General features: G+C 55.7%; 1 protein-coding gene across 2 annotated transcripts in view; it reads right to left on the bottom strand.

The window, feature by feature from the left end:
- The window catches only part of ANKH (ANKH inorganic pyrophosphate transport regulator), a 116,370-nt gene that overhangs the window by 30,894 nt on the left and 69,352 nt on the right, over positions 1-16,124 (bottom strand). For both annotated transcript variants that reach the window (XM_025436447.3, XM_025436448.3), the window contains exons 2-5: positions 15,111-15,327; positions 8,545-8,663; positions 5,877-5,960; positions 1,106-1,276 (exon numbers count right to left, since the gene is read on the bottom strand). In XM_025436447.3, the coding sequence (XP_025292232.1) occupies positions 1,106-1,276; positions 5,877-5,960; positions 8,545-8,663; positions 15,111-15,327 (591 nt within the window). The remainder of the gene's footprint in view (positions 1-1,105; positions 1,277-5,876; positions 5,961-8,544; positions 8,664-15,110; positions 15,328-16,124) is intronic.

The following is a 16,124-nucleotide window of genomic DNA, read 5'->3' as shown; positions in this document are numbered from 1 at the left end:
GCCTTGTCCTCAGGGCTGGAGCAGAAGTCACGTGAATGCTCAGAAGCACGCAAAGAAAAGCAGGGTCAAGGGAAGTGATTAATTAAGAATCCTACAAAGCAAAGAGCTGTGCAATCGTTAACGCCTGGCTTGTAGGATTTCACTCTGGTTTCGGTTCCTCGGGGGCGGAGTCACACGGTGGCATCACGCCAGCCACCTCTGAGCCCCCAGAGACGGACAGTTGCCCTCAAGACCGATCTGACGTGGTTGCCGTAGTGACAGAGACAACCGGACAGACCTCGGATGGGGGTCAGCGGTCTGACCTGCCGAGGGCAACGTGCGGTCCGAGGCGGGATGGGGTGCCGTGCTGACCCCCCGGGCTTCGTGGAGCTGTGCCCATCGGCCTCACAGCTGCGAGGAGCCGGAGCCCAGGGATGCCGGGTGCCAAGGGCAGAGACAAGCAGCACATACAGGAGGCAGACACCGTTTGCACTCATGGTGAGAACGTGCCCGCGCCGCTCAGGCCGATCGCACCCGGCTGGACGCTGACTCCCCTTGGGAGGCTCGGGCCAAGCTCTGCCTCCTTCAGGGCCTCTCCGTCTCCCCACTGTCTGCCCCCCCGAGCTCCACGGGCTCCCGTACTCCCCTGGCACATGCACGTCTGACCACTGCTCCTGTGTTGGTCGTCTACCAGGTGGGCTGTAACAAGCTGCCTGAGGGTACAGACCGTATTTTAAATTCCTCTGTGCTCCCTACGGGGCTCCCGTGCTCTGCTTCCCCCAGAAGGTGCCCGAAGGAGCGACTGCGTCTGGCCGGTAGGGAAAGAGTGACCCAAAGTGGGTTTAAAGGTACCGTGGGCTGCAAAATTCTTGATTTATATGTGGGATGACTCACTTTTGACCACAGACGCTAAGAACCAAAAGTGCCGTATCTACTCTTCAGCCTGACCTGACCCACTGCGCCTCCGTCCCCGACAGGGAAGGAAGGAGGCTGCATGGGAACCCGAGGCCTCCTCCATCTCCTGAGGCCATTAACTCTCCACCTGCCTCTGCCTCCAGACACGACCCAGCGCTGGACATTGGGTTGGGGACATGCGCGTAGGCCGGGGCGAGTTCCAAGGACGTACCCCCAGCTCCGGGCCGCTCCTGTCGGGGATGATGTCATGGATGTTCTTGTAGTAGCCCAGGCACAGGGTGGTACAGCGCACGAGGGCACCCATGTACAGGGAGAGGATCGGGATGAGCAGCGGTTCTCTGCATTCCAGGTGACTGTGCAGTAAGATGGCTACAAACACGACCTGGAAGGTGAAAAAGCAGGAACGAGTCAGCGGGGAGAAGTGCAAGCAGGCAACGGGCGTGCCCCCGACGGGACAGGGACGCCCAGGAGAAGACAGCCGGGCCGGGCTGGACGCTGCCCACACAGAGCTCGGGCCCGGGCATCCTCTCTGCAGGGGAAGAGTGCACCGTCACTGTGCCACGGGCTCCTCTAGGGATCCTTTAAGGCAACAGGTCACGGTCATAGCAAAAAAGTATCTGGGACTTTGGTCCCCCAGATTCCCAAAAGATGTCAGAGGTTTGCCCTCCTGAGCCCAGGGCCTGGCATGCACGAGTAACCCACACCGGAGGCCCTTGGGCCAAAGGAAAACATAACAGTGATCGGTGACGGATACAGGAAAACAGTCACGTCTGTAAGACGGAATTCACGGAAAAATGCCACAAAAGGCACCAATGGTGATAATTACAAAACTAAATTGAAATTTAAAATACGAACTTACAAAAGTGCAACAGGTCAGAAAAACACTGAGGAGGGATCGAAATAATAATGTTGATCTCCACTGGCTGTACAGTCTCCAAAGCAAACCTAACAATGTGTTTAACTTTCCCGTCTGCAAAAGTCAGAGCAGCAGCCCAGCCTCCGTGCAGAGGCGTCCGGGGAACCCACAGTCAGGAGGCCGCTGAGCAGACGAGGTGTGGAAGGTGAGGAACGGGAGGGGGACGCTATTCCTGAGCTACGGTGACTCTTCTCTTCTTCCAAGGTCTCCATGGAGCAGCAAACTCCACGCCTAACGTGGGGCTTGGCCTCGGGCCTGAGATGCAGACTCGCCGGGGAGCCCGGGAGCACGGCTGCCCGAGGCCACCCACCTGGGCCGCGCTGGGCGTGTGCGGCAGGGGCCTGGCCCAGGGGGGCTTAGCCCATCACCGCGGGACCCGACACCAGGAGACACGAAGTTGGAGACGAAGGTGGACCCAGGCCAATGACCCACGGGGGGGGCCTGTGGCGGGCGCGGACCCGGAAGAGCCAGTGGTGGAGACGCCCGTGACCGCGGCGGGAGGACCGGATACTGGTGGTGGCCCATCTGCGGCCCATCATCCGCACACCCAGCACACGAGGCCCATCAGCACCGGGCCTTGGGGCGCGGGCGACAGGGGCACCATCTGGCCACGTGGACGCGCCCAGGCTGCACGCAGTCCCCATGAGGCCAGAGGACACAGGCCAGAGGATGCCCCGAGGATGCCCTGACGTGGAGGAGGCCAGGCGAGAGCTGCCGGCCCGGGCACCCCCGTTCCCCGAGCCCCCCACCTCCCCCTCCTTGCCTGCGTCCCCCCTTCTCCTCTGGGCCACATCCCCCTCCGAGGTCCTGCTCGGCAGGCCTGCACCCCCCAGCCTTCCTGGACAAGGCGGGGGCTTGGTCCTCAGGACTCCGCGTTCCTCCCAGGATGGCTCAGTGTCTTCACACGTTCGTCTTGGTTTCCTCCGGGGCCCCCGGGGTGCCAGATGCCCCCTCGGTGTGGGCGAGCAGAGCAGCTCCCGTGGCACCTGAGGCGCTAGAGAGACTGCGGCATGGAGCTCCCCCCTTTGGTTCCCTCACGGGAGCGAGCAGTGACACGGTGACCCGATGTCCAGGGAGTGGAGGAAACTGTCCGGGGGATTATGGGGCACAAAGGTTATTGGCGAGAACTGTTAGTGTGAACCTGGGGGGGGGGGGTCGACCTGGAGTCCGTGAAACATAGAAGCAGAGAGAGATGGGGACAGCGAGGAGTGGGAAGCCCGGGGAGGAGAACCGTAGCCGCCAGGCACAGGGAGCGGGCAGCTTCCTGCGCTCACTGTCGAAGCGGCAGATCCTGGAGCGCGTCTACACGTCCGGAGAAAGGACTCGGGGGGACCACGGCTCCCGAGGAGGCACGGAACCCACGCACGGGCGCAAGAGGTAGTCCAGCACCCTGGGGAAGGGACGGGGAGAAACGGCGGTGACACAGATACGAGGGCAGGCTGGGGGTTTGGCCGCCAGGACTTGAAGAATCCAGCTGCTTCGACTTCCCCACAGAGGTGGGAAGGGAGCCCGTGACCGGGCAGAGCGAGGAGGGTAGAGACCCACTGACTCAGCGCCTGGAGTCCGCTGGGCGGGTGACGGGCACGCGTGCCACCCGCGGGGGAGAACAGTGCAGCACGGGGGCTCAGGGGCGGGATCCCGCCAGAGGGCTGGGGGCACAGGGCAGGGGCAAGGGGATGCACGGCGTGCAGCAGGACTGCTGGCCCAGGATCACGCATCCCATCCTGGGGCCCTCGTAGGGCAGGAGGTCCCGGGAAGGCCCAACAGCGCCGGGAGAATTCTCACGCTGCCACTGAGCAAATGCTGACCAGCTGATTGCGAAATAAACCAGAAACAGCAATATTTTTCGTAAGCTCTTTGGCACCAGGTTGGGACATAGCGCTGCTGGCAGTGGTGGTGGCACAGAAAGCGCAGTGCGGGGGACCGGGCCAGGACAGGCTTCTCGTACTGCGGCCAGAGATCAATTAGCTTAGTAAAACTTTTTTTTAAAGATTTTATATATTTACTTATGGGGGCGGTGTTGGAGAGCAAGCGCAAGCACAGCTGGAGCAGGGCCGGGGGCAGAGGGGGACGGAGAAGCTGCCTCTGCCCGTGGAGCCCAAGGTGGGGCTCGATCCCAGGACCCTGAGATCACGACCTGGGCAGAAACCAAGACTCGGACACTGAACCGACTGAGCCACCCAGGCGTCCCAGCCTAGTAAAACTTCAAAAAATGGGAGTTGTCACTGAAATTCAAGGCACTGAAAACCATCTTCAGGGCAGCCCGGGTGGCTCAGCGGTTTAGCGCCGCCTTCGGCCCAGGCCCTGATCCTGGAGTCCCGGGATCGAGTCCCACATCGGGCTCCCTGCATGGAGCCTGCTTCTCCCTGTGCCTGGGTCTGTCTCTCTGTCTCTCATAAGTAAATAAATAAATCTTAAAAAAAAAAAAAAAAAAAAAAGAAAACCATCTCCATTCTACTGGGGGCGGTGTGCCGGCCGCCTCCCTCTGCCGCGCGGGGTTTTCAGGACTCGGCCCGAGACCTACTTACTCCCGGATTCGCCAATTAACAAATGCGTCAGGTAACGGGAAAAGCTGGGAGGGGCGGGGGGCAGGAGTAACAGAAGACTTAGGAACAAAAATTGCATTTATTCCCCCAAACTTTCCAACTACAAGGCTTAAAATAGCTCCTTCACCAGGAATAGCCGAGGCCAGACGGCTCCGGGTCTGGCTCCCACCCCTCCCACCAGCAGGTGCGATCACCGTGCTCGGCAGGCGCCGGCTGGGACCAGCTCTGGGAAGGACGAGGGCCGTGGGCGTCCCGGCAAAGCATTTTTCACGGATATGGTTTCCTCTTCTACCCTTAGATGCTCGCCGCATTTATCTTAGGCAAAGCGGAGTTTTTCTGTGTGTTTGCCCTTAAGAAAACCTCTATAAATGCGCACTGAGTCGCTGATGCCGATGCTGCAACCGAGAGGCGTCTCCTTAATGTCACATTAAGGGACTTGAGTGAATAAGGCAGTTAGTTCATCTCTCGGAGGACGAATGAAAGTAAGATCGGGATAAAAATCTCTAGTGACTCACAAATAAAATTCCCAGGGCTGTATCATCAGCTGGCGCTCAGGCCCGCGCATGCCCGCAGACACGGCCACGCAGGGTTCACGGGAATTAACCTGAAGTACTTCGAATGGTGACCCGTGGAGTGACTGCAATTTCTTTGGAAATGTACTTGCTGGCCTTTAGGGAGGTGCTGACGGCCCGACAGCGGGTGATCTCAGAAAGGCGGCTAAAGGATGAGCACGTGCAATTGGGGGAAACCCGCAGAGGCGCATGGAAATGCCCCTAAGATGGAACAGAGAAGTGGAAAAGGTGCTTAAACATCAGCCCGCCACTCCCTCCCCCTCGGCGAGGACACTGCTCTCCGGAACCCCTGATTGTGGGAGCTACGGCTGGTTTATGGGTTGCAGGGATTAAATCTGATTTTCCGCTGAAAGTTTTCACGCATCGTCCTCGGTGGCAGGAGGAAGGAAGGAGAAGGAAGATGCGTGGAAAGCCAGGGCTGGTGCCAGACCCTGGGGACCTGGGCTCGGAAGAAAGTGTGATGCAGGCCTGCTTCCCGGGCAGCGTCCAGCTTCCCGGCTCTCTTAAAACACGGGTTAATGACGGGTTAAACGGCAGCCCCGTGTGGCATCTACACGAGAAACAACACGTAAGGATAATTCCTAAGAGCCCTCCCTCCCTAGAGCCGTGGGGCAGACCGTGCATTGTTGGGCAGCACAGAGGCCCAAGTGTACACCCGGCCAGGTGCCCCGCGACCCCATGACCACCAAGCCCGCACCAGCCGGGACCCGGCTGTCATCCCATAGGCGAGCCTGTAAGAGGAAAAGTCAAAACCTCCGAGGCTGCATCTGAATTCTTACCACCTCCTCCTCGCAGGCTTGGACCCAGGTCCACTGCAAGAAGTCTCATTTTCTCACTTGTGTAACGAACCTTTCCTGACGCCCGCGTCGGGCACAGGGCGCGCGTGTCAGGGAGGCAGGGGTGGGCTGAGGCCCGAGGAGCTCCGACCGGCGCACGGCCCACACTCACCTGAGCTATGACATCGGAGATCGAGGCACATCCCACCAGGAAGCTGTATTTGTGTTTTAGGAGAATGCCAGCATGGGTCCATGCCTTCCGGAAAGAAAAGAGTTTGGCGTGAGATGCCATGGACACTGGAGGGCTTCGGTCGTTGTGATTTACTGGGCGTTCCTGAGAGAGACCTTCTACCCCCCGGGACCTTCCGCGGGGTCACGGACTCTGACTTGGGCCGGTGGGTAGGTCCTTGCTAGAACCTTAAGTGGACTCAGTGACTGCAGGTATTTATTTAGTACCAACGGTATGCAGAGCGGCGTGTGCGTCAGCCTTCCCGCTGGAACGCGAGGCGCAGACCAGGGATGGAGGGAGCACGCCCGCCCCGGGGGCCTGGGACTGGCAAGGGCTCTGAGCTACCACCGGCATTACGGGTTCTCATCAACGGTCTCCTTCTCTCCAAGTTGGGGCAGGATCTGAGCTGAGGGAAGGCCCGGGAAGGTGCTCCAAGGGGAGCAGACGGCGCCCCTGGGGGTGTCGCGGCCAGCCAGGGTCCGTGGGAGGACCGTGCTGGAGGCCGCCGCGCCCGACACCACGGGGACGTCTCTGTCCAGACCTCCTACGGCAGCCACACGGCTACCCCGTCCCGCAGCCCACAGGCCGCGAGCTGCCAGGCGGGGAAAGAAAGGCAAACTGCCGATAACATTTGCAAACAGTGGCTCGTGGGCTGCGTCTGTTGACCGAAGCCATCGGGGTGATAAGCCTTGTGGTTTTCAAATATCCTCTCTCCCTCCCGATGTCTCAGGGCCGCGGCAGGTGTAGGCGGCAGGTGCCTGTGCCTGGGGAGGCGACCTGGCTCCTCAGAGAGGTTCATTATTTTGTTTTTTTATTAACACTCTCTTACTGCTGGGTCTTCGGGGCGGCCGGTAAATGAATCAGGAAGGTGAAGGTGTGGATCACACTGAGTGTTACACCGAGTTACACGGCAAACTAATAGGGCAGAAGGGAACTAGGGCACGTGGGGCTTACGGTCCACCCTCAGTCCCTGAATTCACTGGGTCACCACAATCTTCCGTGTTTGCGGAGTCCCCATGGACGGGGGCGGGCGTTACAGCAAGGTCAGGACTCTGTCTAGGAAGTTGGGCTTTTACTCTTTGAGGACGTGAGAGAGGTCGCCTCATTCAGCTTCCTGGTTCAAAGCCCTGTGCTGCCCCGTAGGCGGGCGTGGGCCCCCTGGGGAACCCGGTTCTAAGAAACCCAGCCCCTTTGCCTTTTTTCTTTCCTATTTTAGAGTATGTGTCAGCTACTAGTGTAAATACAGAGTAAATTTTTTACTTGGTGGTAAGTAAGGAAACCCGGGCACCAGTGCTCCAATGGCCAAGAGCACCGTGACCCGACGTGACCCCAACTGAGCATCTGAGCCTTTGGGTCAAAACTGAGAGTTTACGAGCCCCATGCAGACTGGTGGAAAGAGTCCAATCCAGGGAGGCCACGTCCCTATGCTACCTACAGGCAGTGTTGCCCCCACTAAGGCCAAGGGTCTCCTTCCTCCAGGGATGCACGTCGGCGGTCTCACCTGGGTGTAGACGCCCGCTTACCTCACATGTCCACAGTACGTAAGATTCGAGGGTGCGTGTGCGTGAAAAACCATGCAGATTAACTTATTTTTAAGTCTCTTTCCTCAGGTAATTTGAAATGGAGCCAAAGAAGGCAGTTACTTCCCAGCGTTGCACATTACTGGAAATCCATGTATACAGAGTTTGCTAAGCCTCCTTATGACTATGACCCAGAGGAACAGGAAACAGCTTTCTCTGAGAACTCTCTAGTATCATGACAAAGCATCTAAGCTCTGGACGCGAGCCGCCCTTAGTAATGCACTAAAGCTGGTTATTAACGTAATGAAATCCTACCAATATTTTCAAGAGATTCTTATTCTAAAAAGCTTTGGGTGCTTAAGCCACACAAACGGTGAGTTTATCGGAAAGCTGTCCTGATCCCTTGATCCTGAACGTAGCAGAAAACAACTTCATATGTAAGGAAAATTTTCAAATAGGCTCTCTTGCTTCCCACCAGAACTTGTGGGACCACGGAGGATTGTCCTGACGCCGCTGGCAGCTGGGCTCCTCCGCGCGCTGGTGCGGGAAGGGACGTGGCACAGCTGCCGCGGGGCTCAGTCTGAGGGTCCCTCCGACACTAAACATAGAATTACTCTGTAATCCAGCAATTCTCCTTCCGGCTATCCACCCAAAGGATTAGAACAGGAGACTCAAGGCGGGATTTGTATGCTCGTGTCGGTAACAGGCGTCATCAGAAAGGCCAAAAGGCGGGTCACCCGGTGTCCACTGCGGTCTATACAGACGGGGGACTACGGCGCGGCCTCAAGACATCCTGGCTTTGGCCGCAGCACGAGGAACCCTGAAGATACTACGGGAAGCTAATGGGCCAGCCACAAAAAGACAGACGCTGTCCCGTCCCGCTTACGGGAGATCCTGGAATGGTCGGATTCGCAGACTCGGACCGTAGGGCAGTGGTGCTGGGGTGAGGGGACAGGGAAGTAGTGTCAGTGTCACGAGACTCCCGGCGAGGCAAGACCCTCCACGCCGCTGCACTGTACGTGCACAGATGCTCACGTGGCCAATCTTATGTCCTACACACCACAATTTTTTCAAGTGCCCCGATTACTCACCATTGCATCCATAAAAGGGAAGGCAGCAAGATACAGGAAGGCCCTTCTCGTTTTGCTCCCCACCGACTCATCCACATGGTGCAGTTTATTGATAATGTAGTAGCCTAAGTCACTATAAGCTGCAAAGGGCCCAAAAACATAACATGGCGATATTTAGAAGAGGTTACCTTTTAAGGTTTTCATCTCAAAAGTACAAAAACAATGTTAAACATAGTTTTTTTTTTTTTTTTTTTTGTAGAAAATTAGAAAATGTCATTGAGCAAATAGGAAAAAAAAAATCATCTACAATCTCACCCCTCTATCCAGAGGGGATCATGGTTAATGGCCTGGGTTTAACTGTCCAGTTCTCTCGTGGGCATGTGGGGTACGCACGTGTTTTAACATAAAAATGGGGTCACACTGTGTATATACATGCTTTCGTCAACCATGAACAGCTTTCCATGATTTCCAAGGACATCTTTCACGTTTTAATGGTTGCGATGAATTCCTTTTTGGAGGTTTACTTAACATCGACATAATCTCCTATTACTATGCATTGTGGATGCGTCCATTATTTTGAGATCATGAAAGGATGCTTGAGGGATCATTTGGAAGCTCAATGTTTACACGGAGCTTTACTAATTGACTAAGAAAATTCCCAGAGGTTAATATGCTTTTTCTTTTATTTTTTTAAGGGGGGGGGGGCAGAGGCAGAGGGAGAGGGAGGAGAACCCTAAGCAGACTCCCCGCTGAGCTCAGAGCCTGACTCGGGTGGGATCTCACAACCCTGAGGTCACGATCTGAGCCACAATCAAGAGTCAGATGCTTAAGCGACTACAACACCCCAGCGCCCCGTTAATATGGCTTTTCAGGAAAGAATGTAAAGCTAGCTTTTGGCGGCTTGCTATTTTTTGTTTCACCTTTAGGGAGGAGCGTGTGGGCACCGAGCTGAAACAGGCTGAATGAATCTGAAGCCACCGAATAGCTAGAAAGGGAGAGAGAAAGGTGTTTGTGGTGTATTAGCCGGGCATCCTGACAGGTGCCCTTAGCAAAGACGAAACACACTATTAAGATATCTTTACTTCATTGACAGATGTTTAGACGACATCAGAAAATAGTGACTTTCATGCTTCTCAGTGTTTTACACAGTGCTTTAATAGCAGTGCACCTGCTGTGTTCATTTTTTCATAAATATGGACACTAATGGGTGGACAACTACAGAAGCTGCTTTGAATTCATAAAGGAGATAGGATGCAGTGAGTCCCATTTTATGTGAATCATAGGATCCCTCCTTCCACTTCAAAGTTTGGGAAATGGTTTATAACCGTATGAACTGATAAGAAGAAGAAACTGATGGTAAAGAAGTAAGCCTCTACTCTTTTGGGGGATTAGTCTTGCACCACAGGAAGTTTGAATGAAGTCAGGTCTTTGGGATGATATCAAGGATATTCAGATGCACATATGGGGATCCCAGAAGGGGAAGAGGTACAAGTGGGTGATTCCAAGGGGCAGGGGGCTGGCATGGGTGAGACAGCCCGAGAGTGAGGTGGGACGGGGTGGGGGGGCCCTCCAGGAGGGGCAGAGGTGAAAACCTAAGGAGAGCCACCAGGTGGGGGAACATGTCAGGTGTGGAGCAGGCTGGGGCCAGTAGAGCCACCGAGGCAGCAAGAAGATAACCGGGAGGGATGGTGTCACAGGGCAGAAAGAGCAAAGACCCGGGAAGGGGGGACAAGGAGGGAAGGGGAGCTCTGTGAGGTCCCCGCTGGGACCCGGAGGCACACAGGTTAGAGGAGAGGGGCGGAGAGAAGGCTGGGTCTGACCCTGGGCGGCTCAGTGGAGGGCAGGGGGGAGCCTTCCCCGGGGTGGGACGCGCACGCAGAGCGGGGTGTGCAGACATGCGGAAACACCAGGCCAGGACGGTCCAACCACAGGGACGGCTTCCCCGGGGCGCTGGACCTCGGGGGCTTGGGCTCAGAGTGCGTCGCTGCCACCGTTTATGTGCACGTTCGTTCCCTTGAGCCGGGAACCAGCCACTGGGCTGGGACCTGCCAGGAGCAGCCCGGCCCGGCCCCAAGCCCGGCCCCACCCTGGTGGACGGAGGCAGCTGGCAGGCTGAGGCAGCCGAGCCGGGTGAGCCGGGGCAGGAGCTGGGCAGCCAGGAATAGATCCCGGGCTGAAATTGCAGGGTAAAGAGCCCACACACAGGGCCACAGGGGGAGCCTGATGGGACTCCGACCCCGGGGAAGGCCGGACCCAGAGGGCCTCGTTCCCTCGGAGTTCAGAGGTCAAGCCCGTCCCAGGGGCTGCAGACTGTGACCTTCCTAGTGACAGGTCACTGCAGACGTAGCTAGGTAAGATGCGGGCATTCGGAATGGCGTGGGCCCCCCAATATGACTGCGGTCCTGAGAAAGGGAGATTTGGACACAGAAGTGCACGCACACAGGCAGGAGGCCACGGGGACGTGAAGGCAGAGATGGGCTGATGCCTCGGCCCCCAGGACGGCTCCAGGTCGCCAGCAAACTACAGAGGCCTGGAGGGAGGCCCGATGGACTTGACTGTCCAGCCTCTAGAGGGGGAGCCAATGCGGTTGCGCGGTCCTAGCCCTCCCGTCCCCGTGCATGGTTGGGACAATGCACGGTCGCACGGTGGCTTCTGAGGGAGGGAGACTTGGACCTGGGAGTCTGAGCAGCTGAGAGCAGGGCCTGTGGTCGCCTGTGTGGCCCGGGGGCGGGGGCAGAGATGGGTGTCAGCTCCTCTCCTGCAGATGGAACTACAGGCACCTACTCTCCAGAGTGTCAGGGTAATGAAGGGTGGTCTGAAGGCAGGCTGGGGGGGGGGTGGGCTCAGCCGGCCAGGCATCTGGGCCCCCCACCCCCACCCCTTTGCTTTCTTCAGCCCCGGCTGCTTCTGGCCTCTCCTGCCTCCAGGCTCCAGGGGACTTTGGGACTGACTGGCCCAGGGCTGCCTTGGCTTCTTTTGGCCTCTTATTCTCTCTCGGCCACTTCCTCCTCCCCCTGCTCCTCCCCTACGCAGAGAGGAGTGTGACCATGACCACGAAGGTTGTTGTTCCTGCCCTGTGAGCTGGGAACGTAAAATCCCAGCAGCTGTTTCTCGCCCAATGCCCCCTCCCCGCCGCCCGTGCCCTTGAGCTGCTCCTGGCCCGCGCTGTTGGCTGGGGTGATCTGTTGGGAGCGCTTTGCATGGAGTCCACAGTTAGCAGGCTAGCTGCCCTAACATTCAGTGACCATCGGCTCCTATCAACTGCCCTACCTCGACCCTTATTTTCCTTCTGAAGAGCAGAGCATTAAAAAAAATTAAGAGAGGCTTTTGAACAGATGTAAACAGATCTCATGCCGAGGTGGCGACGGGAGGACACAGACCTGACCTTTTAGGGGCAGACAGCTTTTGACTCCCCCCCCCCCCAAACAAGAAACCAGAAGGGCCACTCAAGTCCCTAGCTCTCCTGCCCCGGGCCCATCGGGGCGACAGACTCTTTCCAGAATCAGTGGTTCTCAGACTTGTTCAACCAGTGGCTCCTAGGGCTTGTTGCAAAATGCCACGAAATATCATTAATCAAGACAAGTCTACACACCTATTTTCTCACGGGAATTGAGGAGACAGCCCTCCTCCCACCCTGGTAACAGGATACTGCGGGTATTTCCAAGAGGCAATTCGAGAAGCCCTATTCTCATTCAAATCCCCAAGTTCCCATACCTAAACGTAAATGTCTCACAAGTACAACTGATTATGCCACTAGGTTCTGTTCCCTGGGCTTTCCAGAGGCAGGTAACCTGACCCCTGTGCTTCTAATGAATCATTTCAAAGTGTGTGTGCTTGTATGGCCGATACTTAAATCGCTTCCACACGTATGGCTGAATGGCTTCTATGCACCAGGCGCGGTGCCAGCTAACCCAGCCGTGATGGGGCCGGTTACGGGGCTGGGGCAGGGACACAGGACACACCCCTGCGCAGCCTGCACCGTGCAACATTTATCTGGAAGACCCAGGGGTGGGGAGTACGACGCTGCCCCGGCCTTGGAGAGACGGCATAAACCCCTGCAATAAGAAAGTACCGTAAATGTGAGATTTTAACACAAGAACATAAGCTTGATCTCACTGCTGTCAAGTCCTGGTGGATGGGATTTGGAATAATTTGCTGTATGATCATCTTGCGTCTCTCTGGAGAATATGCCTATTCATATGTGCATTCCCAGGACCTAGCCCACTGCTGGCCACACAGTAGGTGTTCAACACATACTGATTGGATGGATGCATGAAGCCATCATCCCCCAAAGAGGGGACCAGGGTAGATGGATTACAAGATGTCCCTGCTTCTTCTCTCCTCCTAACATCCCTTCTCTGCAGGATGACTTTGTAGTTCCTCTGGGGAAAAGCTGGAGTCTATTTCCCTGCCCCCTTGAACCTGTGCAATAGCAGTGATGGTGGCCACTTCCAATTCTCGGCCTCAGAAGGCCTTGTGGGCCTCTATCTTCTCACTTGGGGTATCGGCAGAGCTGTGTGCTCCACACAAGCTCAGGCTGGCGGAGGAGAGCCCCGCCGTCCCAGCACAGGCCATCTGGACCAGCCCACCGCTGGCTGATGGCCACCCTGTGAGCCCACCACGAGCCGCCTCCTGGCTCTCAGCTGACCACAGAGGTGTGAGCACACTGAGACCAAAGGGCCACTCGCTGGCCCGTCTGATGAGCAAGAATAAACGCTGTGCTTTGGGTCACTGAGTCTTGGGGTGGTTTGTTACGTGGCGACCCATTTTGAGACTATGCTGAAACTTCCTAGCACCCCTGACCATATCAAAATGTACTGAGAAGGGAAGACGGGCAGACGGATGCATTCTAGCAGCTGCTTCAGCTCCTCCCCATAGGAGCAGCGGAGCTGGCTCGCCTGAGCTGCACTGTCTGCCCAAGCGGCTTTGGACACGGGAGAGGCCTTGCAGCTCACTGTCGAGAATGAGCTGTGCAGAGAAATGCAACAGCCACAGCAGTGGCTTCTCCACCTGCGTGAGTTAGGTGGTCGGGCAATGCTGGCTTCATGCGGTGCGATGACTGTGGACTCAACCAAATACACGGTCAGCAAGGTTTCCTCTTTTATAGATTAATTAACGGGGGGAGTTGGAGAACACCTACATCCTGACCACTGGCCTAAATTAAGGTCTAGTTGGTGGCAAACCCTGTGCCCTGCAATTTAAAAAAAGTGGTGTCTCACAGATGAGCCCATGATAACAGTGGTGGCCACAATTTGGCTAAAATGAGACAATTACTGGCGGCTGCCCAACAAAGAGCAAGAACCCAAAGCTAGAAATACTCCCAAGGTTCCTGCAACTTGGGCGTCTAGAGCGAGGCTCTGGTGGATGCAGAATAGACACGAACTTCTGGGTCGGTGGATCTCCTAGACCTCCAAGTCTGTGAGTCCAACAGAACTGCCAGCGTCAACTCCAGACAACTGCTAAGTCTATCTGGGCTACAGAACCATCTTGATTCCAATTGAAGATTTTATCATTCTCTTTTAAAATGGGAAACTTTAGGGGATGCCTGGGTGGCTCAGCGGTTTGGTGCCTGCCTTTGGCCCAGGGCGTGATCCTGGGGTCCCGGGATTGAGTCCCACATCGGGTTCCCAGCATGGAGCCTGCTTCTCCCTCTGCCTGTGTCTCTGCCTTTTTCTCTCTCTGTGTCTCTCATGAATAAATAAATAAAATCTTAAAAAAAAGGGAAATTTTAGATTTAACTTGAAAAATGATAATTTTTATCTCAGTGGCCACGGGTTCCTCACACCAGTTTCAATGACCCAGGATACTCAGCTCTTCTCTTCCGTGATTACTGATGGCTCGTAATTAACTCTTAGTCCCAAAGTCTTATTCAACGATGACGAAAACACAGAATGTTTTCGTTAGGCGGGCTGAAAACCTGGCCCGTGAGCGGCATCCTCTCATGGCCTCACGGTGTTCTCAGCACCAAAGTCGGTGTCACATTCAAAGGGAAAACCAAAACGGTCTCACCCCGTTTACGTTTGGGAGGAGCAGGGCTGAAGCTCCAGAGGAAGTCCTTTTCCACAGTCCTGGAGAAACTACGCTAGTCACCGCAGGTGTGATACAGCTTCCTTATTTTTCCATGGAAATCATGTTTTGCCCCAGGGTTTAGTCTGGTCTTTGAATAAAACAGACTAGTGAGCCCCTGAAATAAGTTAATTTGATTACATAAAGCCATCTGTCATTTGATTCAGTGGATAAGCACTAACCCTAATCACCACCAGGCTATCTTGGTTTTTAAGACGGAGCGTGTGCAGGAATGCGCGTCTAGTAGGGTGCCCGGGCCACCCTGTCGACCTTCCTGAGATCACATCCTCTCTGCCACAGGCTTGGGAGTCAAAGAATTAAAACTAGGGCTTCCCGGGGAAAACACATTCCCTCTTCTTGCGCTAAGGGGCACAAACCCGGTCTCTTCATCCCTTGGAGTGTTCATGACAAATGTCTCAATAATCACGGAAGAAATCCTTATTACAAGAGACACGTTGGAGCGGATGGAAAGGAACAGGGAGGACGCGGGCTGGTGCCTCCCAAACGCTCAGCAGCCTTACCGATGAGGGTGTGGAAGACGGCAGCGACGGCGCCGGCCACCACCATGCACAGGACGGCCTTGGTCCTGTCCCGCTTGCTGTTCACAAACACCAGGCCCACGTTCTTAAAGTCGCTCATGGGACCCGTGAAGAACTTCATCAGCGAGTACGCCAGCCCGTAGCTGGCCAGCATCTCCACTGCATCCTCCTTGACAGCAGCGATGCCCCGGTTCAAGGCCTGCGGGGGAGAGACAACCCACAAACAGCATCAGAAGTGTGGGCGCACCTCGGGGGACTCACACCCCCAAGGAAGCCCCAACGGGTAGGTTTCTACGGAGACGCTAAGCAGCGTATAGGGTGACGCTCACTCTGATTTGATAAAGGTTATTCGCTTTCATTTTCACCCATATTAGCTTCGGGTGCAAATAGCTCCTTGTAGGGGAGACACCTGCCCGCTGGGGCTCAGGTAGTAGAGGAAAAACGCAACAGGCATTTTATGTTCAGACCAAAGTCATTGTAGGAAGTTTTGGTTAAAAGCAAAACATGTTAATTTTACTTGTAGGCTGAGTTTATGTAACAGCAACGGGCATTCTGGAAATGGGTCCGCCGCCTTGCACGGAGTGGGTGACGGCTTCTCGTTTTCTTTAAGGAAGGGGCATGTGTGCACGGGACGAGTGCGCGCCCACGCCGCCACGCCCCGTGTGCGTTACGTGGCCCCTTCACGGCAGAGTGGGTTCTATGAGCAAAGTGCTGGAGGAATACATTATATGGCGGGTGCTGTTTACCCAGTTCTTGCTGTATTTTAACTCGAAATGTATTCCTCAGCTCCGTGCAAACAAGTATGAAAAGAAAGCCTTTAAACCAAATACACTGTTTGCGGACGATGCTTGCTCAGGAGGTTGTGGTCGCAGCATATTCATATTCTGATTGCTCGACAGATTATAGCACAGATGGTGGGAATGGATGTCTGGGTGGAGAGGATTTTTTTTTTTTTTTCTGATGTCACAGGACATCAGCTGTTCCTTAGGAACCGGA

This window comes from Canis lupus, chromosome 4 (genome assembly GCF_003254725.2).
Source record: "Canis lupus dingo isolate Sandy chromosome 4, ASM325472v2, whole genome shotgun sequence".
Taxonomy (NCBI): domain Eukaryota; kingdom Metazoa; phylum Chordata; class Mammalia; order Carnivora; family Canidae; genus Canis; species Canis lupus.
Note: the sequence above shows the minus strand (reverse complement) of the source record. Positions and strands in the feature narration are given on the sequence as shown.